The sequence below is a fragment of the Schistocerca serialis genome, chromosome 10 (genome assembly GCF_023864345.2).
Source record: "Schistocerca serialis cubense isolate TAMUIC-IGC-003099 chromosome 10, iqSchSeri2.2, whole genome shotgun sequence".
NCBI lineage: Eukaryota > Metazoa > Arthropoda > Insecta > Orthoptera > Acrididae > Schistocerca > Schistocerca serialis.
In genome coordinates this window covers 178,763,943-178,787,183 of record NC_064647.1, presented here as the reverse complement: position 1 = coordinate 178,787,183, position 23,241 = coordinate 178,763,943, and the positions used below count along the sequence as shown (strand labels likewise).

Sequence of the window (23,241 nt, the reverse complement as noted above, 5' to 3'; positions counted from 1 at the left end):
GACATACGTCCACTCAGTACTGTCATATGGAATAATTTTCTGGGATAAATTCACCACTTGGATACAAAGTATTGATTGCACAAAAGCGAACAGTAAAAATAATATCTTGTGTTCAACTGTGGTCGTTATTTAGTTGAGAATTATGCATTATTACTGCACCATCACAATACCTGTACCTGCTAATGAAATCGCCAGCAATAAACAGTCACAACTTGAGAAGAGTAGTGATGTCCATAACAACAACACTAAAGGCAAGAATGGTCTTTTTTACCTATTATTAAAGCTGTCTGTGGCTCGGAAAGGGTTTCAATAAATACAAGAAATTATATATTATTTACCCCGTAACATAAGAAAACCGACAGACAGCAAAGACATTTTTAAATCAGACCTATAAGCATTTCTCTTGGACAACGCTTCCTATGCCACGGACGAATTTTTATTTAAAAACTAGTGGCCTGTAGAAAAAACCGTAGTTTTTACGTGTAGCTGCATGAACAGCGCTAGAAAACAATATGTTCATTAATGTTAACACTAATCACGTATACATCACCTGTAAACAGACTCGTTACACACCATTTCGATAAAAGAAAAATTCATTATCATGCACATTTATATCACTAAACGGGTGCGAATGCGATGGTGTTAAACGAGAGCTCATTGGAGGGCAGAGTGGAAGCCTATTGTGTTTTCTGATGAAACCTGGTTCTGCCTCAGTGCCAATGATGGCCGTGTGCTGGTTAGAGACAGGTCAGTTGAGGGCCCACGACCAACTCGCCTGCATACTAGACACACTGGAGCTATACCCTGAGTTAAGGTCGGGGGTGTGACAGCAGGAGCACTCTCGGGGTTATCCCACGCACCCTGACTGCAAATTTGTACGTCAGTTTGGTTATTCGACTCGCCGTGTTGCCATTGATAAGCAGTGCTCCAGAGGGTATTTTCCAAAAGGAAAGTTGGACTACCCGTCGGTGCAGCGTAACTCACGGCATGCAAACTATCCCGACTATATTCATCCAGTATCTGAGAACGAGAGCACTCAGCCAGTTGTAACAAACTTGCAGATAATTTCAAATCTTTACGAAACTTTTTTTCTGGATGATACCGCAACACACTAAGGAAACAAAAAAAACTTTATTGCTTGCTACATTTTCGCTGATCGGCAGTAAAACTTCAGCAGCAGCCATGATGTTTTAATTTACTATTTCTGCACTACTAACTCTTGTAACACACTTTGCTGACACTATACAAATACACTCCTGGAAATTGAAATAAGAACACCGTGAATTCATTGTCCCAGGAAGGGGAAACTTTATTGACACATTCCTGAGGTCAGATACATCACATGATCACACTGACAGAACCACAGGCACATAGACACAGGCAACAGAGCATGCACAATGTCGGCACTAGTACAGTGTATATCCACCTTTCGCAGCAATGCGGGCTGCTATTCTCCCATGGAGACGATCGTAGAGATGCTGGATGTAGTCCTGTGGAACGGCTTGCCATGCCATTTCCACCTGACGCCTCAGTTGGACCAGCGTTCGTGCTGGACGTGCAGACCGCGTGAGACGACGATCCTCCAGTCCCAAACATGCTCAATGGGGGACAGATCCGGAGATCTTGCTGGCCAGGGTAGTTGACTTACACCTTCTAGAGCACGTTGGGTGGCACGGGATACATGCGGACGTGCATTGTCCTGTTGGAACAGCAAGTTCCCTTGCCGGTCTAGGAATGGTAGAACGATGGGTTCGATGACGGTTTGGATGTACCGTGCACTATTCAGTGTCCCCTCGACGATCACCAGTGGTGTACGGCCAGTGTAGGAGATCGCTCCCCACACCATGATGCCGGGTGTCGGCCCTGTGTGCCTCGGTCGTATGCAGTCCTGATTGTGGCGCTCACCTGCACGGCGCCAAACACGCATACGACCATCATTGGCACCAAGGCAGAAGCGACTCTCATCGCTGAAGACGACACGTCTCCATTCGTCCCTCCATTCACGCCTGTCGCGACACCACTGGAGGCGGGCTGCACGATGTTGGGGCGTGAGCGGAAGACGGCCTAACGGTGTGCGGGACCGTAGCCCAGCTTCATGGAGACGGTTGCGAATGGTCCTCGCCGATACCCCAGGAGCAACAGTGTCCCTAATTTGCTGGGAAGTGGCGGTGCGGTCCCCTACGGCACTGCGTAGGATCCTACGGTCTTGGCGTGCATCCGTGCGTCGCTGCGGTCCGGTCCCAGGTCGACGGGCACGTGCACCTTCCGCCGACCACTGGCGACAACATCGATGTACTGTGGAGACCTCACGCCCCACGTGTTGAGCAATTCGGCGGTACGTCCACCCGGCCTGCCGTATGCCCACTATACGCCCTCGCTCAAAGTCCGTCAACTGCACATACGGTTCACGTCCACGCTGTCGCGGCATGCTACCAGTGTTAAAGACTGCGATGGAGCTCCGTATGCCACGGCAAACTGGCTGACACTGACGGCGGCGGTGCACAAATGCTGCGCAGCTAGCGCCATTCGACGGCCAACACCGCGATTCCTGGTGTGTCCGCTGTGCCGTGCGTGTGATCATTGCTTGTACAGCCCTCTCGCAGTGTCCGGAGCAAGTATGGTGGGTCTGACACACCGGTGTCAATGTGTTCTTTTTTCCATTTCCAGGAGTGTATAATACCATATGTACCTGCAAAGTCAAATAATTGTACGACACACAGTGCACGAGATATGACATCGTAAACATTGAGCTATGTGGCAAACTAGCTTTTGCTTCAAATGGATCATGAATTACCCAGACTATACTCACTCAAGGTTTGATGATGAGACTACTTAACTACTTCAAACAAACTTTAAACATAATTCCAAACCTTTTCTAAACTCTTTTCTGGGTTACACATTTTAAGTCAAGTATTGAACACATTAATGCATTTGTACAGTAGAGAGAAATTTGAAGCTGTTTTAGACAAGGCAGTTCGGTTCCGTAAAGAATGCGACATGGGCCGTTTCCTGATATCGAAGGAATGAGCAAAAGAAGCAGAAATATGACGAAGAAAATTATTAGTCACACCAGTTACGGTAATAAGCAACCGGGGCAAATAATAAGAACACATTGTCACAGAAAAAGTTGAGTAACACCGTGGTGTACTGGTTGTGATACTAAAGTGTTACGTGGGGGGTGGTGAGTTCAAAACTCACCTGGACTGTACAATTTTAATTTCTATATTCGTTTCGTGTACATTCCAGAAGTATCCACAAATGTCAAGAATCATTGTACTGGAATGTTCCGTAGCTGTATATATACTTTATGTGTTCTGGCCGGAAGCAGTTCGCTCCGCGTTCTTGTACGTGCAAGTGCTGAATAAACCTTCGCTAAGTGAAGTTAGTGTTCGTCATTCATCTAATTACACCTTCTGCTACGTGACACTATTCTGGTGGAGGCGCTGGGAATTGGAACTTGTGATAGCGCACATTATCTAAGACACAGTGGCTTCCATCAGGCTACGAGAGAAACTCCGTTTACGTGGCGAGAAACCCGAGTTCGAGCCGTATTCAGCAAATCGCAATCTATCGGAGACAGAAGAAGAAGAGAACGTTACGATGACAGCAACCGTGTGCCACTACATAAGACATACGCTAGAATCCGCAAGAGATTTTTCTGGCCAGGTTTATTTAGGAGCGTCAGTCACTATGTGTCGCACTGTCGAGAGTGCCAGAGGGGAAAGGCAGTTCCTCAGAAACCACCTGGCCGACTCATACCAATTACACCAGCCAAAACCCCTTTCCACCATGTTGGGATTGATCTCCTCGGACGATTTCCAACATCTGCTAGTGGCAACAGATGGATTATTGTTTGCACTGATTATGTGACAGGCTATGCCTTTACAAAAGCCGTGAAAACAGCCGTAACGGGCTTACTGAACGCCTTAATACGACCTTGGCCGACATGCTATCAATGTTCGCCAGTGTTGAGCAGAGCAACTGGGATGAAGTACTACCTTTCGTGACGCTTGCCTTTAACACCGCCAAACAAGACACCACAGGATTTACGCAATTTTTCCTGGTGCGTGGGCGAGAGGCGACTACGACGATGTACACTGTATTTCAGTTACATCCTGATGACGTGGACGACGACTACATCGGCCAGGTGTTAATCAGAGCTGAGGAATCTAGGCAGTTAGCTCAACTCCGCACGCTGCAGGCTCAAGAAAACGATCGCCGAAGGTACGACGCGAGCCACCGCCCTGTTGTCTACCAGCCTGGTAACCTCGTCTGGATCTTCACTCCTGTTCGGAAGGTTAGTCTCTCTGAGAAGCTCCTCGGGCGCTGTTTTGGACCTTATAAGGCTGTAAGACAGTTGTCTGACGTTAGATATGAAGTTGAAGATTTCGACCCCGACGCAAGACGACGAAAGATCAGAGATACGGTCCATGTCCTTCGAATGAAGGCCTGTAAGGATCCAGCAACCCAGGGTAAATTCGAAGCTCCAGCGACAGGCAACAAGCGGAAAGGTGACGAAGAGCGTAGAGGCAAAGGAAGTTCTAAGACGACCACCGCCAGGGCGAACATCAGTCATCGGGAGTTGGAGTATGCAGGACCGATGGCTCGTTCCCGGGCTAGGACGACGTAACATCGAGACGCTGTTCTCTTAAGGAGGGAGCAATGTCGTAGAAGAAAGCGAGTAGCACCGTGGTGTAGTGGTTATGATACGAAACTGTTGCATGGAGGGTCGTGATTTCAAAACTCACCTGGACTGTACAATTTTAATTTCTATATTCGGTTCAAGTATATTCTAGAAGTATCCACAAATGTCAAGAATCATTGTACTGGAATGTTCTGTAGCTGTATATATATATTGTAGTGTTCTGGCCGGAGGCAGTTCGCTCCTCATTGTTGTATGTGCTAGAGCTGAATAAACTTTCGTTAAGTTAGTGATCGTCATTCATCTACGTGACAATATGATATCAGTATCCTAACTGTGATCGTGGGATGCTGTGCAAGTACTTGGGCACAAAGACTTAAGATCTTAACACCAGCATCGGCAATTAAGAGGGTACTATGCGGGTTGATGAGAGGCTTCGGTAATGTCTGATTTGCGGCGTTGAAAGTAACACCTGGAAGATGTGCACTCTACCCCAGATACGGAAAAAATGGGCGATGTATTGATTGCAGATGAACAGTGCCATGAACAGTAGAATTTAACAGGAATAAGGACACGAGCAAGCAGAAAATTTACAATCCGATCCTCCTCCTGTGGGTGAAACGGTGGGATGATTCCCAAACAGCGAGACGCACCTGCAGTTTTCTCCCAAACATAAAGCACAGGTTGATAATGCGGCGTCTGTATCCCTCAAGACGCCAGATGTGGTATCGTCCAAAGATCATGGCGCCACACCAGAGTCGGCAATACACATTGATACCACAGACATTAGCGGTGTCTCGGTGCAATCCACAACCACGAATGTGAGAGGTTGAAGATGACACGCCACCTCTCTCAGCACAGCAGCGCCCTCACACAGAAGTCAATGTGGAGCCGAGTATAAAGGCTTTCTTCTCCAGTTTGTGAACTCAGATGAAATAGTCAACATCGTTGAATAGGACCAATGAGTTATTCAAGTCGCAGATGGAAGATGTGCTTTTGTAAAAGTTGAACATTCCACTTCAAGAGGAGAGTTTTTTAATTAGTGCATTAAGTGATGCTTTAATAGTCACTCACAGTTGTAAATTATCAAGAACTCCTCCAAAGGACTGTATCAGGTTAAGCAAATCTCTTTTATCATTCATTTAATAAACTGAACTAATATTTCATATGTTGTAGTCCTAATGAGCCATCACCCGGAACAATCAAAGAATGTTATGGCCAGACACACTTCTTGGTGGGTAACGAATTGGGGGAAGACAATTCTCCAAATGTGCTTGTGGTGACGAAGCGACGCCAGAACTTACCATATGGCGATGTCCGCTATATGCTGACGTCACTGATACCGACTGGCAGCAACCGAATTGGCACCGAACCTTCGATGTCAAGGAGATACCGCGTTGCGACACAAAATGACAGATTTTGCACAACACTGCCGATGCTATTTTAAGAAAGACTTCGGAAGCGCATTACCTTCTTGATAAACCCGCATCTACTGCACTGCGAGAGGTTGCCACAGAAGATCGAGAGGGAACGAGAGAAGACAGCTGAGATCAACAGTTGTAACCGCTATCGGAGTGTTCGCCGAAGCAGGAAGTACAGTACAGAAGCAGGGCAATGCCGTTCAGGCTGTAGGTGAGCTTCTCACTGGCGGCAAGCCACAGGGGAGTCGTTTGTCCTCTACAACCACAGAGCCGGCAGGCAACGCAAGTGGCAGATACCACCATAACGACCTCAACAGGGCCCAAGGAAACGGGAGGGTTTGCTTACAGACAAGGGAGTGATGGATTGCCTTGTGGGATGTGGCAGAGAAGAACTGGTGTACTACAGTTTCTTATGTATTTCAATTATACCTAGATATAATACATACTAGTGACTGATAGAAGGAAATAAAGTTGTAAAGGAACAGTCGTGATAGAGGCAGATAGGTATCACCCTAGGTGTGGTCTTCATTAATAACAGAAATAAGCACGGTGCTGGGAAGCAGTATTGTGTTAAAACAAGCAATACTAAGGCATTTTCTATAACGTGCATTACCATTACATTATATCCACCAGAAAAAAATTTAAAAAAATCCTTAATTGTTTGTTGAATTGTATTAACAACACGCTGCTTAAAGAGGTACTGATGTATAAGCAGGGTTTTAGCAAACTCTTAACAATATAATGCACTTCCGGTAACGTATATTATCTACATTATGACCACAACAAAAACAATTTAAAAATTCAAATTTCGTTCATTGTTGTTGATTTTTACATTCAACATACTTTTCAAGGAGATACTGATGTGAAAGTAACGTCTCGACCCTGGAAATATTGAATATGACATTCAGTGGGAAAGGTGACATCTGCTATGGAGACATACATTTTTGCTTTGGTTTTAACTGAAAAATTTAAAAATGAATGGAATCTGGTAGAGGAATTTATCAAAAACAATAAACATTTTTTCAAAAGTTTAAAAATATAAAGTAACTCATTAGATTACAATATTCTCAAAAGGTCGGCATTAAGTACCACCTCAACTTGCTATTGCGAGGATTAAAACTGGGTGTCACATCAAGATTCGAACATGGGACCTTGCCTGCATAAGGAAAAAGATTCCGGGCTCGAATCCTAGTGTCGGATAAAATTTCAATTTGCCAGACGCTTTCAAATCAACTCACACTTAGCTGCAGAGTGAAAATTCCTTCTGAAATATTTTGTTGACGGTAATAGTGCATTTTGTACCATTAGTTGCCGGTGCATAGAAAAAAAAATTTATTGTTGATGACAATAATTTTAGTAAGATTGAATGCAGCCTGTGTTCACGTTAAAGGTGACAAAAATCTAAACAAATGAATAAAATAAACAAAAAAAACTCTACGACACTGTCCACCAATAAGCATCCCAGTGCTACAGAAAAGTTTTGGCACTGCCTCAATGTTTAGGAACATGTGCGGGCATAGATTCAATACGAGCAAAGAATAAAAGAATCAACCACCTGAGACGAAAAGAAGACTATTTAGTGTGAAATAAAAGAACAAGAAAACAGTAGTCAAAATACAGGCACTAGGTTCAATACCGCATACGTGTGACGAAATCTGACGCTGCTAAGACGTTGCTGCTGAAGTCAAAGAAACGCTTTGATGGCAGGCAGTACGACCGTCAGGTTGCCTAGCTGCCCATGGGTCAGCACATCAGCATCCACAAGGAGCTGCTGGTGAGAGGGGAAGAGGGGTGCGGGGGGCAATTGATTCTCCCGTCCCTCATCCATTACAGAAATCTCGTACACTTTTAAATGTGATTTCCAGTCATTGCATTAAGCCTCTCGTTTAGCAAATATTGGTATTATATCAATGACTGTAGTGAGCCAGTATTATAGTGTCTCGACATTAATCAATTCTTTTAAATAAGAAAAAAAAGTTTTGAAGAAAAGACGGTCACTTGTTTTGTGAAATGATTTGTCTGGTAGAAAGAAATAAAATAGATCAGAGGAACATTGGACGAGGCTTTGAGTGACGCTCGAAACCATGTACAGAAAATGAGGCGCCGATTGAGAATCTGAAGGCAGAAATGTGGAAACGCAACACAGCAACAGACCGTCCACATAATCTACCTGACAAATACCCTCTAGTACTCTTTAAAATTGCAGGTTTGCAAGCTAAAGACTGAACCTTAAATTCTCAGTCTACACCTCATGTGCTGTACATGATTTCAATTGTCATTCAAAGGTGCATCAAATGTTTCTTTAATCTATTTTATTTCTTTCTTTTGGACAGATCATTCCACAAAACACTTGGCCGTTTTTTCCAAGTTTCATTGTTACTTATCCTGATTACTTTCAAGCAATGAAATCTATTTTTGCAAAACTAAACTACACGTCCAAGAACTAAATACTGCTTTTGTCCATTACCCATTTGACTACGAAAATTCGGACAATTATCCACTGTCTGATAGCTAGGGAGCATTATATTCCTCCGGTAGAACATTCGAGAAAAAGAAGCTGATTTTAGAGCATCGTGACCCTCTAGAAAATTTTCTGTGGACGCTCACTACTGTTTGCCGAGGCCTGCCCAACACTACCCGCAGGTGCCCGACTGTGCACGGGTGGGCACTCCAACTGGAATAGCCTGCTATGATTATACACTGTCCAGTCGCATTGATGTGGGCACCTGTCAAAAACCTAAACAACTACCTTTTGCAGGGTGGACGTGCAGGAAGAGAGTCCATGAGTTTTCTGGATGGTACTGACTGGGATGTGCTATGTTGACCGGCCGGCCGAATGGCCCAGCGGTTCTAGGCGCTACAGTCTCGAACCGCGCGACCGCTACGGTCGCAGGTTCGAATCCTGCGTCAGGCATGGATGTGTGTGATGTCCTTTGGTTAGTTAGGTTTAAGTAGTTCTAAGTTCTAGGTGACTGATGACCTCATAAGTTAAACCCCATAGTGCTCAGCGCCATTTTTTTGCTATGTTGACCCCAGTGCCATGTCAAGACGCACTAGGTTTGTCGGTTGAGAATCCATGGCGCCAACTTCCGATGGAGGTGGTCCCACAGATTATCGACTGGGTTTCAATCTGTGGAGTTTGGTGGCCACAGGGAGTGTGGTAAACTCATCCTGGTACTCTTAAAATCATGCACGTACATTGTGAGCTGTGTGACATGTCACATTGGCTGCTGGTAGATGCCATTGTACCGAGGAAAAACAAACTGCATGTGCGGTTGGACATAGTCCCCAAGAATAGATGCATATTTGTGTTGATCAATTGTGCTTTCCAGAACGATGCCTCCGAGAGTAACGAGATAGCCCAGTGAACGCCACGAAAACGTTCGCCTGAGCATAGCCCTCCCTCCTTCGTCTTGGATCCTTACATGATTCTTTCAGGGCCAATCACCCCAATGGGCGTCTGTCTGATGGAGCACACATAAAACGTGACTCATCTGGAAAGACCAACTGTCGGCACTCATTGGTCGTACAGTTGCGGTAGTGGCGTGCTAATTCCTGCTTTCGTCGCCAATGAACAGCAGCCAGCATGGGTGTATGAACGAGGCACCTGTTGTGTTGTGGAGGCCCTTGTGCAGTAGCATTCGCTGAACAGATATCCCGCAGTCACTGTTAATTGACCTTTCGTTCATCTGCGTGGTCAGTTGCTCGTTGGACGTCTATTTGCCCATATACATTTCCGCAGCTGTCGTTCACCTCCATTATCTATGGCCCGCGGTGTACTACAGATGTCTCGGCGCCAGTTTTGGATAGCGCCAGTTTGCCTCACATGTTATATTTTAACTATGACGCCACACAAACATTTTACAAACTCAGCCGTTTCGGAAATGCTTCCACTCTTGGCTCGAAAGCCAATCATTGCGCCCTTCTGGACTTGAGGAAAAGTGGTCTGTTTCTGCATTACAACAACTACTGCACTATTTCTTGTATTCCCCTGACTCGCTTTGGTGCTTCTGGTGCCACCTTCGATCTGTGAGTAGTTATAGCGTGTTGATATCGAACATAGGCGGTGGTCACATTGAAGTGACTGGACTGTGTACGGCCGCCCTTGGGATAGCCGGCCGGAGTGGCCGTGCGGTTCTAGGCGCTACAGTCTGGAGGCGAGCGACCGCTACGGTCGCAGGTTCGAATCCTACCTCGGGCATGGATGTGTGTGATGTCCTTAGGTTTAATTAGTTCTAAGTTCTAAGCGACTGATGACCTCAGAAGTTAAGGCGCATAGTGCTCAGAGCCATTTGAACCAGCCCTTGGGATATTATCGAGCGTCTCATGGGCACACGTCGTCCTGACGGCAGGAGATACAGTTGTCAGTGGTATAAAGGCTTACAGAACAGGAGAGAGGTAGGAAGCTCCTATCCCCCTCTACATCCCGTGCTGTATATCATTTTGGTAGATGCATTGCGGTGGCTGAGGCAGTTGTAGCACAGTGGATTCACATGTGATAGGACGACAGTTCAGATACCTATACACCCATCGAGATTTTTCGTTGATTTCCCTAAATCGCTTTAGGAAAATGCAGGGATGGTTTCCTTTTAAACGGAATGAGTGATTTCATTTCCCATCCTCTCCCACCCTGAGAATGAGCTCCTCCTCTAATGACCTCGTGGTCACTGGGACACTGAACCCTACATCTTACTTAATTCATTCCGGTATGTGGATCTTTAGGAAGCGACAGAATAGCCGAGGTCCTCCTTGTCTCGCGCCTATTACCACCGTCAGTTGGCAGCAGAGCCCCCGGCTACTGACCTGCGAAGAGCTCCCTCTCCGGCGAGCTGTTGTTGGAGTCGTGGTGTGAGCTGGAGCTGGCGCGCGAGATGTCGATGCGCGGCGTGGACGGCGTGTGCAGCGACGACGACGGCTGCGGATCCTCGCGGATGCCCGGCAGCTTGCCGCCCCCACTGCCGCCCCCGCTGCCGCCTCCTCCGCCCCCGCTGGGCGGCGGGCTGTCCTGGTCGTCGCTGAGGTCCTCCAGCGAGGCGAAGGGCGCAGGGCCCATCCGCCGCTGACGGTACGTGGCGCGCTTGGCGTTCACCTGCTGCAACACCGCACACCACACGCAGCCGTTCAGCGCAACGGGACAGCTCGCCTTCCCCAAAAAATGGTTCAAATGGCTCTGAGCACTATGGGACTTAACATCTGAGTTCATCAGTCGCCTAGAACTTAGAACTACATTAACCTAACTAACCTAAGGACATCACACACATCCATGCCCGAGGCAGAATTCGAACCTGCGACCGTAGCGGTCGCGCGGTTCCAGACTGAAGCGCATAGAACCGCTCAGCCACACCCGCCGGCGGGGATTGATGACCTCAGATGTTAAGTCACATAGTGCTCAGAGTCATTTGAACTTTTTTTTGTTTTTTTGTTTGTTTTTTTTGCATAATGCAAGCGTGGAATGTTGGAGGTAGAGAAAAAGTCGTGAGAATGGCATCGACACAAAGAATTTCCTATACGCTAGCAATACCTAGCTTTGGACCAAAAGGTGCGGGGGAGGTGGGGGGGAGGGAGGAGGACAAGGGGGGTAACGGTTTCAGAAAAGTTGGGAACCATTGATCTAGACCTAAATCGCATGCAGTCGGTCTGGAATCTCGTAAAGAATAAGATCCGTCGTCGTAATACACGAAAAGCATCACTCCCTAACCCAATAACCAAAAATGTAAAGCTATGCCCTTGCTGCTAGTAAATAAACGCCGTGTGTGGCCTCGTGAGGTGCAAAATTTTCGACCTAACACTCTTTGATGATGGGTGTAACACCAGAATTACTAGAGCACAGGAAATGTATGTCTGTGGGTAATTAATGCGAGTGTATTCCGTGGGTGACTTGATAACGCGTTAGGTCGTCATAGCAAGGGTGGCGTCTAACCCTACTGCCAGCATTTTTTTTAATGGTTGCCACGTGAAACTGTTTCCTGAAACGTAAAAACACTTTTCTGTGTTTATAGCAATGATGCTTTGGCAGTCTGCTTTCGCTTCGTTAGTTGAAAGTAGCAAACCTATAGACAGTACATTTATGTAGATAGGTGTGGTGTTCTGTCAGACATGTGCGACGTAACAGACACCTCTCGCGATGAAGCAGCTAGTGCATTTGTAGTTTCGCAGAATAAGCATAAACAGTGGGACAACAGAACAAAGAAACAATTACATCACACGTGCAGAAGTATTAATAATAATAATAAGTGACTGCAGATGGCAGCGCCGCGTACATTACATGTGGGTGTTGTGGCTAGAGTCGCGCACAGACAAATGGGTCTGCAGTTGGTATCCAGTTCGCACGCTACGGGCACTGCTGTTGTGCGACATGTTCCCTGGAACGTTGTCGACATTCTCGTTGAACTGTCGCATAGCAACTGTCGTGTACATAAGAGGGCCGTTCAATAAATAATGCATAGCATTTTTTTTAAAAAAGCTATTAATATACATACACAAACGTTCTTGTTGGTGCTTCACATTTGACGTTTGTTCTGTGCGCCAATGAAGTTTCAAACCGTTCTGGCAGATAGCAGAGCCGTAGTACAGCGTCATAATGGCGTCCACATACTACGCACATTACAAGCAGCGTGCTGTTATTGAATTCTTGTTTGCAGAAAAATAAACCGTGGTGAACATCCATGACGTTTGTGTGCAGTGTTTTGCGGTGCTGCAGTTGATGGAAGTACAGTTGGGGAGCGGGTAAAGAAAGTTACAACCTCAGGAAATGTAGCAACACAGCTCCATGATCAGCTACGCTCGGGACGTCCTGTCACAGCCACTGCTCCAGACGTGCTGAATCGTGCAGATGCCATTATTCGTGCCGGCCGGCGCATCCCAAATCGAAAATTGGCTCTACGGTTGTCGGTCAGCATTGGAAGTGCGTCCGCAATGATCGAGACTCTCGGAGCTGCTGACGATGGGTTCCACGAATGCTCACCCTAAAGTCCAGATCTGACACCCTCTGACTTCCACCTCTATGGACCGCTTAAAGATTCCCAACGGGGAACACACTTTGAAGATGACCAGAGTGTCAGTAACGCAGCGAAAACATGGCTACGCCTACAGGACAAGAGCTTTTACAAGCAGGGAATACATGCTCTTCCACAACGTTGGTGTATGACCAAAGAACGTGATGGAGAAAAATAGGACATCCACAAGACATGTCGATGTATATTGTCACCAAATTCTGACTCTTATCAATAAGGATGTTCTGAAAAAAAAGTGGGGTAGTTCTTATTGAACGACGATCGTACAACGCCGGAAGTAACTGAAGATGAGGCAAAGTTTGCAGCATTCCTACTGGACATAATTGATCAATGGATTAAGTCGAACATCACAGAAGAAGAAACACTGGATATCGATCGGAGCGGAATCGTTCGTTTGTGACCAAGGGAATGGACAAGAGTCGACATCTCCACTATCGTCGCGAGAACGATCCTCAAGCGATGGAAATGTTGAAATGCCACAGAAGAATTTTTGTGCGTTATGCACTTAATTAATAATTAATTATTAATTAATGCTTAATTAGTAATATATTAACCTTATTATTTACTACTGCTAGTTTTATTATCTGTATTATTATTATCATTATTATTACCATTATTATTTTTATTATTATTATTATTATTATTTCTTTCCTTTCTCAGACGTTATGTCTGGTTAAAAATGGAAAGTGAACCGGACCTTGATCAAGCGTGACTTCCTTTTAACTGTACGGTATATGTTACATTGCATTTACGAACTTTGGGGGAATTGAACATGTATCAATAATTACAGATTTCTGTAGTTGTATATATACGTTTGGATGTAGCTGTATTGCGTTGAGACGTAATGTTGGATATTGTGTGGTATGACTCCTATAGTTGATAGTATAATTGGTATAATGTCAATTTTATCCTTTTGCCACATGTCCTCGACTTCCTCAGCCAGTTGGATGCATTTTTCAATTTTTTCTCCTGTTTTCTTCTGTATATTTGTTGTATTGGGTATGGATATTTCGATTAGTTGTGTTAATTTCTTCTTTTTATTGGTGAGTATGATATCAGGTTTGTTATGTGGTGTTGTTTTATCTGTTATAATGGTTCTGTTCCAGTATAATTTGTGTTCATCATTCTCCAGTACATTTTGTGGTGCATACTTGTATGTGAGAACGTGTTGTTTTATTAGTTTATGTTGTAGGGCAAGTTGTTGATGCATTATTTTTGCTACATTGTCGTGTCTTCTGGGGTATTCTGTATTTGCTAGTATTGTACATCCGCTTGTGGTGCGATCTACTGTTTCTATTTGTTGTTTGCAAAGTCTGCATTTATCTGTTGTGGAATTGCAATCTTTAATAATATGCTTGCTGTAATATCTGGTGTTTATTGTTTGATCCTGTATTGCACTCATGAATCCTTCCGTCTCACTGTATATATTGCCTTTTCTTAGCCATGTGTTGGATGCGTCTTGATCGATGTGTCGCTGTGTTAGATGATACGGGGGCTTGCCATGTAGTGTTTTCTTTTTCCAATTTATTTTTTCGTATCTGTTGATGTTATGTGATCTAAGGGGTTGTAGAAGTGGTTATGAAATTGCAATGGTGTAACCGATGTATTTATATGAGAGATTGATTTGTGTATTTTGCTAGTTTCTGCTCGTTCTATAAAGAATTTTCTTAAATTGTCTACCTGTGCATAGTGTAGGTTTTTTATGTCGATAAATCCCCTTCCTCCTTCCTTTCTGCTTAATGTGAATCTTTCTGTTGCTGAATGTATGTGATGTATTCTATATTTGTGGCATTGTGATCGTGTAAGTGTATTGAGTGCTTCTAGGTCTGTATTACTCCATTTCACTACTCCAAATGGGTAGGTCAATATTGGTATAGCATAAGTATTTATAGCTTTTGTCTTGTTTCTTGCTGTCAATTATGTTTTCAGTATTTTTGTTAGTCTTTGTCTATATTTTTCTTTTAGTTCTTCTTTAATATTTGTATTATCTACTCCTACTTTTTGTCTGTATCCTAGATATTTATAGGCATCTGTTTTTCCATCGCTTCTATGCAGTCGCTGCGGTTATCCAATATGTAATCTTTTTGTTTAGTGTGTTTTCCCTTGACTATGCTATTTTTCTTACATTTGTCTATTCCAAAAGCCATATTTATATCATTGCTGAATACTTCTGTTGTCTTTAGTAATTGGTTGAGTTGCTCATTTGTTGCTGGCGGTAGTTTTAGATCATCCATGTATAGAAAATGTGTGATTTTGTCTTGGTATGTTCCAGTAATATTGTACCCATAATTTGTATTGTTTAGCATGTTGGATAGTGGGTTCAGAACAAGGCAGAACCACAAAGGACTTAATGAGTCTCCTTGGTATATTCTACGCTTAATCTGTATTGGCTGTGATGTGATATTATTTGAATTTGTTTGGATATTAAGTGTGGTTTCCAATTTTTCATTACTATGTTTAGGAACTGTATCAATTTAGGATCTACTTTGTATATTTCCAATATTTGTAGTAACCATGAGTGGGGTACACTATCAAAAGCGTTTTGGTAATCAATGTATGCGTAATGTAGCGACCTTTGTTTAGTTTTAGCTTGATATGTCACCTCTGCATCTATTATCAGTTGCTCTTTACATCCTCGTGCCCCTTTGCAACAGGCTTTTTGTTCTTCATTTATAATTTTGTTCTGTGTTGTATGTGTCAATTTCTGGGTAATGATTGAAGTTAGTATTTTGTATATTGTTGGTAGGCATGTTATGGGGCGATATTTTGCTGGGTTTGCTGTGTCTGCTTGATCTTTAGGTTTCAGATAAGTTATTCCATCTGTAAGTGTATCAGGGAATGTGTATGGGTCTGCAATGTAACTGTTAAATAATTTAGTTAGATGTGAATGTGTTGAGGTGAACTTCTTTAGCCAGAAATTTTTATTTTATCTTTTCCAGGGGCTTTCCAATTGTGTGTAGAATTAATCGCTCGGGTGATTTCATGTTGCAAAATTATCACTTCAGGCATTTGTGGTATCATCTTGCTTGTGTCTGTTTCTGCTTGTATCCACCGTGCATGCCTGTTATGTTGTACCGGGTTTTACCATATGTTGCTCCAGAAGTGTTCCATGTCTGTTATGTTTGGTGGATTGTCTATTTTAATGTGTGTGTTATCTATTGTCTGGTAAAATTTCTTTTGGTTTGTGCTGAATGTTTCGTTTAGTTTCCTTCTATTTTCACTTTTTTTGTATCTTCTAAATCGTTTGGCCAATGCTTGTAATTTCTGCTTCTTTTCATCTAATTGCTCTATCGCTTCTTGTTGTGAGATTTTACCTAACCTTTTTTGTTTCTTGTCTGATATTTCATTTCTTATAAATTGTGTTAGCTATCCGATATCTTTTCTCAGTTTTTCTATTCTGATCTGAAGCCTGTGTTGCCATGCTGGTTTTGTGGGTTTCTTCTGTGTGTTGGTTGTTTCTGATCTCTGCCTAGTGTGTATATTTAGTGTAGTGAGTGCTCCTATATAAACCAGTAGTTGTAACTCTTCCATACTTGTGTTTTCATTTATTTTGTTGTGTATGATTGTGTTGATAGTTGTTACTGTTGTTTCGACTTGTGGGTTAAAAAAAATGGTTCAAATGGCTCTGAGCACTATGGGACTTAACTACTGTGGTCATCAGTCCCCTAGAACTTAGAACTACTTAAACCTAACTAACCTAAGGACATCACACACAGCCATGCCCGAGGCAGGATTCGAACCTGCGACTGTAGCAGTCGCGCGGTTCCGGACTGCGCGCCTAGAACCGCTAGACCACCGCGGCCGGCTTGTGGGTTATTTCGTGGTCTATGTAAGAATGGTCTAATGTCTGTATTTGTGTCTTTGTATTCTATATATGTCAGCTGAAATTTTTCTTCTATATCTAACATGTGTGTCACTTCGTGTTCTATTTGTGCTTGTTCTGGTGGCTGTCTTAAGATTTCGTTTTCCTCTGATTGTTTAATTGATGCGTGTTGTTCTTTGTTTGTTTGCTCTGGGATGCTTGAGTCCATTACTGTATTTTCTTCTTCTTCTGATTGCACATTATTTTGTTCCAGTATTTGTTGTACTTGTTGTTTGATGTTTTCTAATTCTGACTGGGGTATCCTGTTATTTTGATTATCACACGGATCTGATCAGCTAGTCGTTGTTCTGTTAAAATTTTTAATTCTGGATATCTGGTAATGAATTTTGTGTATACTTGTGATTTGTATCCAGTTGTGTTGGTCCCTAAGTTTGTTGCTTGGTAATAACAGAATATGAGGTGTCGGTTAACTTCATCTGACCATCTCATCCTCTGTCTTTGTTTTCCTTCTAGAGTGGTTGCAGGATGCATATTCTACAAAACACCTCTATTTGGATTTAAATCATTTTCCGTGTGGCTAGCAGTGTCGTTACCATTGTCGACGGGCATAGGGTTCAAGCGTCGTCCCCGGCCATGGCAGCGCTTGTCCGAGGCTTCATTAGTTCTGTCCTGAACCAACTAATCACACTAAAATGGGGGTTAGCCCTCTTAGTGGTTTGTTCTTTTCGTCACCTTTTACGACTGGCAGAACATACCGGAGGCCTATTCTTTTCCCGGGCCTCCACGGGTTTTATTATTATTATTATTATTATGTCCGCACGTGTGAAGCAATTGTTTCGTTATTTTTCTGTTCTGATTGTATATTCTGTGAAACTACAAATGTGCTCTATAGATTTAGTACTTTCAAAAAAACAAAGCGAAAGCAGACTGCCAAGAGGACATTGCTGTAAACTCCAAACAGCCCTTTAACATGTCGTAAACGTATTGTCCTGTATAACGCTTTCAATGCAGTAAAAAAATAAAATAAAATTAATAAAATGCGTTGCATACAACGACCTTAACCGTTATCAACTCACCCGTGGAATCCATTTGCATTAATTGCTCACAGATACACTTTCCCTGTGCCCCGTAGGTTTGGTGTTACTTTTAATTAAATTCTACGCTCGTTCTGCTGGACAACAGTGCACAGTGCGAACCAGATGGGAGTTTTGGTTGGTACTCTATTGACATAGAACGTTTGACACCGATCTGAGTGTGTGACATCTGGAGGTCTGGATGTGAGAGACCCTCTCACAGCTCCGTTTCGTTGCAGTTTTTAGGCTGTTTCACTTGCTGACTAGCAGCAAGGAGTGCGATAGTTGCTTCTTCTTCGCCATACATATGTTGGCTTCCATCACCTCGCAAACAACCATGTGTAGATTCACTCAACGTCGGTGAAGACGTTCCGCTGTAGAATGTTCGTGGCTACTTCGTCAGTGATTAACTGCTTTCGTTCATGACTCTCGGTTTTGGAGATTCATCTACGCTTCCTCATTTATCACTCTCTCTAGGATTAGACGAGTTATGATTGTTCATCGTTTGATTCTATCTTCTATGTTCACTTAGCTTCACCCAAAGCACGTCGGAAGCTCTTCATATAACCCACAACTGCGCGCTGGATAAGTTCCGTTCTTTGTGACACGACTGCTCGCATTTGTTTGTTTTTATCAAGAATGAAGTTGTCATAATTTCAATTGCTTGTTGATTGGTCTGTTATTTCCTCCCCTTCCCTTCGTTAAAGAAGTCATTTATCGCCGCAAAAGAATTTCTTCCTGTAGGTACTTTAGTCTGGTGTGTCCACGGTCCAGGAAACAGGAGAGTACTAGGCAGCATGTTTCTTTTTATTTGCTAAGCTGACAAGCAGAATCTGTCATTCACATCCCGGAAAGCATCTACAGACTGTACCTACCCCAATCTATAGTTGGACGAGAGGGTTAAGTTGTGAAGGGACGTGGCTTGTAACCCGTAGGTTCGGAATACTGAACGAGTTTCAGTCAAACTTTGTGCAGACATCATCAAATGCATGAGAAAACACGGGTTGTCGAGCATACAGGGCGCTGACATACGTAGGGACGAAGTTGAGAAGATGGTGACAGAGATAAACCCGCGGCCTTCAAGGTGTTTGCCTGACTGGTCACATTTGGCACCTATTGGCAGGGTATGGGTGGAAAAGAGTCTGACTCTATTCGAGTATACAGCCACGATTTGAACTTCATATATTTTACCAAGAGTATGATTTATGCAAGTACGTACGAGGAGTTTTGACTCCTGAGCTACAGGTCAGTACCAGCTGTTGCAGTTTGGTCCCCCTGCAGCAGAACGGGGGAAGAACGCACGTCTGCAGTGTCGGAGTAACGATAGGAGGACGGGCGCATCCGCTGCACAAGCTACATGCCACAAACATGTGGACCAGTCAGTGTGAACAGCTGCCAGAATAAAGCAAGCCACGTTTTCCGAGTGCCGGCGGTGCTGCAGCCCCAAGGACACAGAGTCGTGGAATGCGACTGGTTGTCTGCCCTTCATCATCTGCAGGTAAACCAATAATACGATTGTGAACTATTAACACGTGTACCTATCAATATGTTACCAATTTTTCTTTAGCTCTTCTTTCCATTACCGGTAACCTCTTTTTTATTATTCTTAACACTTGTTTGCTTTTCTCAGTGTAATTCTCTCTTTCCCTGTGAATTTCCTCCTCCATCTCTGGATCAGTGTCTTTCCATTGATTTTTCCTTCTTTTTAAATAGTGCTGTAAAATAGTGCTGGATTTTTTTATAGAAAAGGATACAGTTTTGTAACGTACTATGGACTGTAGCAATAACATTTATTGACTATCTGGTCAAAAGAACCTGGACAGCCCTATGTAATGCCGAACGCGTAGATCAGGGAAGCTCTGTGACTTCGGACGTGGACTAGTCATTGGATGTCACCTGATAAAGAAATGCGTCAGGGACATTTCAAACCTTGTAAAGCTAGCCGAGTCGACTATTTTGACTGTGGTGTGGACTGCGAAGAAAGAACCACAACTAAACCAAAACCGGACTGACCTGATGTACTGACGAACACTGACCGACGTGCACTGGCAGGGCGTGGTTGTAAGGAATAGCATGAAATCAGCGAAAGGAATCACTCATGAGTTGCAAAGTGCTGCTGGCAGCCAGCCTGCACAAGGAGTAAAGAGGAATGGGAGACAGTGCTCTAACAGCTACTCATAGGCCACAAATTTCTGTAGTCAGTGCTAAGCGACACTAGAGGTGGTGTAAAGAGAGACGCCATGGGGCATCGGTGACTCTAGACGGCTGTTTTGAAGTGATGAATCACCCTGCACCCTGTGTACTCCGATACAAGGAATTGGGTTTGATGAATGCCTCCATGGGTAGTGCTTAGGGTGAAGTATGGAGCAGGTGGTTTTACGATAGGGGGAGGGTCATCAATTAGGGTGTGGTCTTGTTATTGCGATTTGAAATGTTCAAATGTGTGTGAAATTTTATGGGAGTTAACTACTAAGGTCATCGCCGGCCGGTGTGGCCGTGCGGTTCTAGGCGCTACAGTCTGGAACCGCGTGACCGCTACGGTCGCAGGTTCGAATGCTGCCTTGGGCACGGATGTGTGTGATGTCCTTAGGTTAGTTAGGTTTAAGTAGTTCTAAGTTCTAGGGGACTGATGACCACAGATGTTAAGTCCCATAGTGCTCAGAGCCATTTTTTTTGCTAAGGTCATCAGTCCCTAAGCTTACACTCTACTTAACCTAAATTATCCTAAGGACACACACACACACACCCATGCCCAAGGGAGGACTCGAACCACCGCCGGGACCAGCCGCACAGTTCATGACTGCAGCGCCTCAGATCGCTCGGCTAATCCATTGCGATTTCCACAACGTTAATACGGAAGGACATGAATACATTTTACAGTATTGTATCCTGCACACAATAAAGGAACGGTTCGGAGACGATGACTGTTAGCATGAGCTTGCTAGTGCACTCTGTGGTTTGCAGACAATTCTGTTCCCGACTTCGCTCCACACCCAGGGTTGAACACCACTACTTTCGAAACTTGCTGGCAGATTAAAACTGTGTGCTTGACCGAGACTCGAATTCGGGACCTTTGCCTTTCGCGGGCAAGTACTCTACCAACTGAGCTACCCAAGTACCACTCACAGCCTTACTTCTGCCAGTACCTCGTCTCCCACCTTCCAAACTTTACAGAAGCTCTCCTGCGAACCCTGCAGAACTAGCAAAGGTCCCGAGTTCGAGTCTCGGTCCGGCACACAGTTTTAATCTACCAGGAAGTTTCATATCAGCGCAGACTCCGCTGCAGAGTGAAAATCTCATTCTGGACCACAACTTTCTCTGGCTGCGGCTCTTGGTAGGAAAACGGTCTGCAGTTCCTCCAGAGACTTTGAGACACTCCACTGAAGGCTTCCCCAGCAGCGTTCAAGTCGACATAAGGCTTAGCGTTGACAGACCCCATATTAATGTCGACTAGTAGCTATTCAGACACTTTTGATCAGATACTGTAAGTGTGACACACCGCTTTCAGTCGTTTAGAGGCTGCAGACCACAAGTAAAAATAGCAACAAATAGTAAATGAAATCTGTATAGAGTTAGGGTCTTACCGGTACGCCGGTGGTGAGGGCCATGCTCCGCACCTCACGTCATGGCTGCGAGCCCAGCCCAGCTGCCAGCCGCCGGCACAGCCCAGCCGCCGCGCCCTCAGCTGCACGCCTCGGCCGCCCTGGACACCACAGCTCCCGCCGGCATGTCGCTCTGCTTCTGGCAGACTCAGCGCCGCTGCTGCTGGCCGGGTGCGCCTGCCAGCAGAGAGGGCAAAAACCTGCTGTCAGCACACAGTCAGATAGCGCCTCTGCGTGTGCACGGCATTCCCTGCATCTACGCTGCTGGCCGCTAAACTGCAATGCTCGAAAACGTAGCAAACACTGGGTGCGTACAGTACGGTAGAAGGAACGTGCACTGAAGAGCCAAAGAAACTGGTGCACCTGCACTGAGCCGTGCTCACTCCCAGCTATGCGTTTTCGTGAACTTCGCTGTCTATCTGTGTTTGGTTTCGCGCCCTTGTAGCGGTTACGTCGTGGTTCTTCTCGGCTCTGAGCACTATGGGACTTAGCATCTGAGGTCATCAGTCCCCTAGAACTTTGAACTACTTAAACCTAACTAACCTAAGGACGTCACACACATCCATGCCCGAGGCAGGATTCGAACCTGCGACCGTAGCGGTCGTGCGGCTCCACACTGTAGCGCCTTTAACCGCTCGGTCACTTCGGCCGGCCTGCGTTCTTTCCTCACCTGTTGTCGCTGTCCAACATGGTGAGTAATTCTGACAGTTAAGACATACTCCATTGTGGATTCACGTTTGTAACCTTTCCGGTTTGAGTTCTCATATACTGATTGACGGAAAGCAAGTCGTTGTGTCGGTCGGTCCGTGGCTGTCCCGTGATTGGGTTCCGACGGATCAAGTATAGTTGGGCTCACCTGACTAGCCTAAGTGAACGAGGGCAGACCGACCTCCCTGGAGGCTTCTGAATGCCACCGGTATTTAATTATCTGTTGTCAGCTACTTTAAATTTAAGGCTTATGGTTATTTTTTTATTTTTCTTAAAAATTTTGCAAAATTAATTTATAAATTTATCTTTCAAGCTTAAACATTGCGGCCTTCTGCCTTTAAAAGATTATGGTAATATATTTTAAAATTTCGAAACTTAATTGTGGCCTTCAGCCATTGGTATTGCACCTTGCATACGTATGTTCTGTCTGCTTAGCCTTGAGGTTTTCCACATAGCCGTGAAACCTTTTTAACTTATTTGATTTACCTCTTTAATTGCATTTTAATCTAGTTGATTTTTTAAGATTTCTTGTCCATAAACATTCTGGCCTTCTGCCTTTAAAAGTCTATAGTAATATACTCTAAAATTTTGAAATCTAATTGAGGCCCTCAGCCATTTGTATTGCACTTTCCGTATGTTTGCTGTTTTTTTTTTTCAAATCATTTTATTGCTATCTTAACTGGATTTTTACCTTGTTGATTTGTTAAGATTTCTTGTTTGGAGGCCTTCAGCCGAAAAGAGTTGCATTCGGTAAAGTTCTGGCTATGTGCCGCTTTGGTTGTAAAAGTTATTAAGTTACAATAAATGACAATTAGAAGGAGAAACTGACCTCAGCTTTTGGCTCTTTACACACTCCTATTACCTGTTCTGCCCAGCGGGTTTAGCGGGCGTATGATGCCTAATATCGTATAGGGCGAGCATGCAGAAGTGACGCAATACGACGTGGAGCGGACTCGACT

At 44.4% G+C, this 23,241-nt stretch overlaps 1 protein-coding gene across 1 annotated transcript in view; it reads right to left on the bottom strand.

Annotated features, from left to right (window-relative positions):
• The window catches only part of LOC126424647 (serine/arginine repetitive matrix protein 1), a 653,808-nt gene that overhangs the window by 210,632 nt on the left and 419,935 nt on the right, over positions 1–23,241 (bottom strand). Inside the window, exons 4-5 of the mRNA XM_050087379.1 lie at positions 21,557–21,751; positions 10,867–11,155 (exon numbers count right to left, since the gene is read on the bottom strand). Coding sequence (XP_049943336.1) covers positions 10,867–11,155; positions 21,557–21,580 — 313 coding nt within the window. The 5' untranslated portion in view covers positions 21,581–21,751. The remainder of the gene's footprint in view (positions 1–10,866; positions 11,156–21,556; positions 21,752–23,241) is intronic.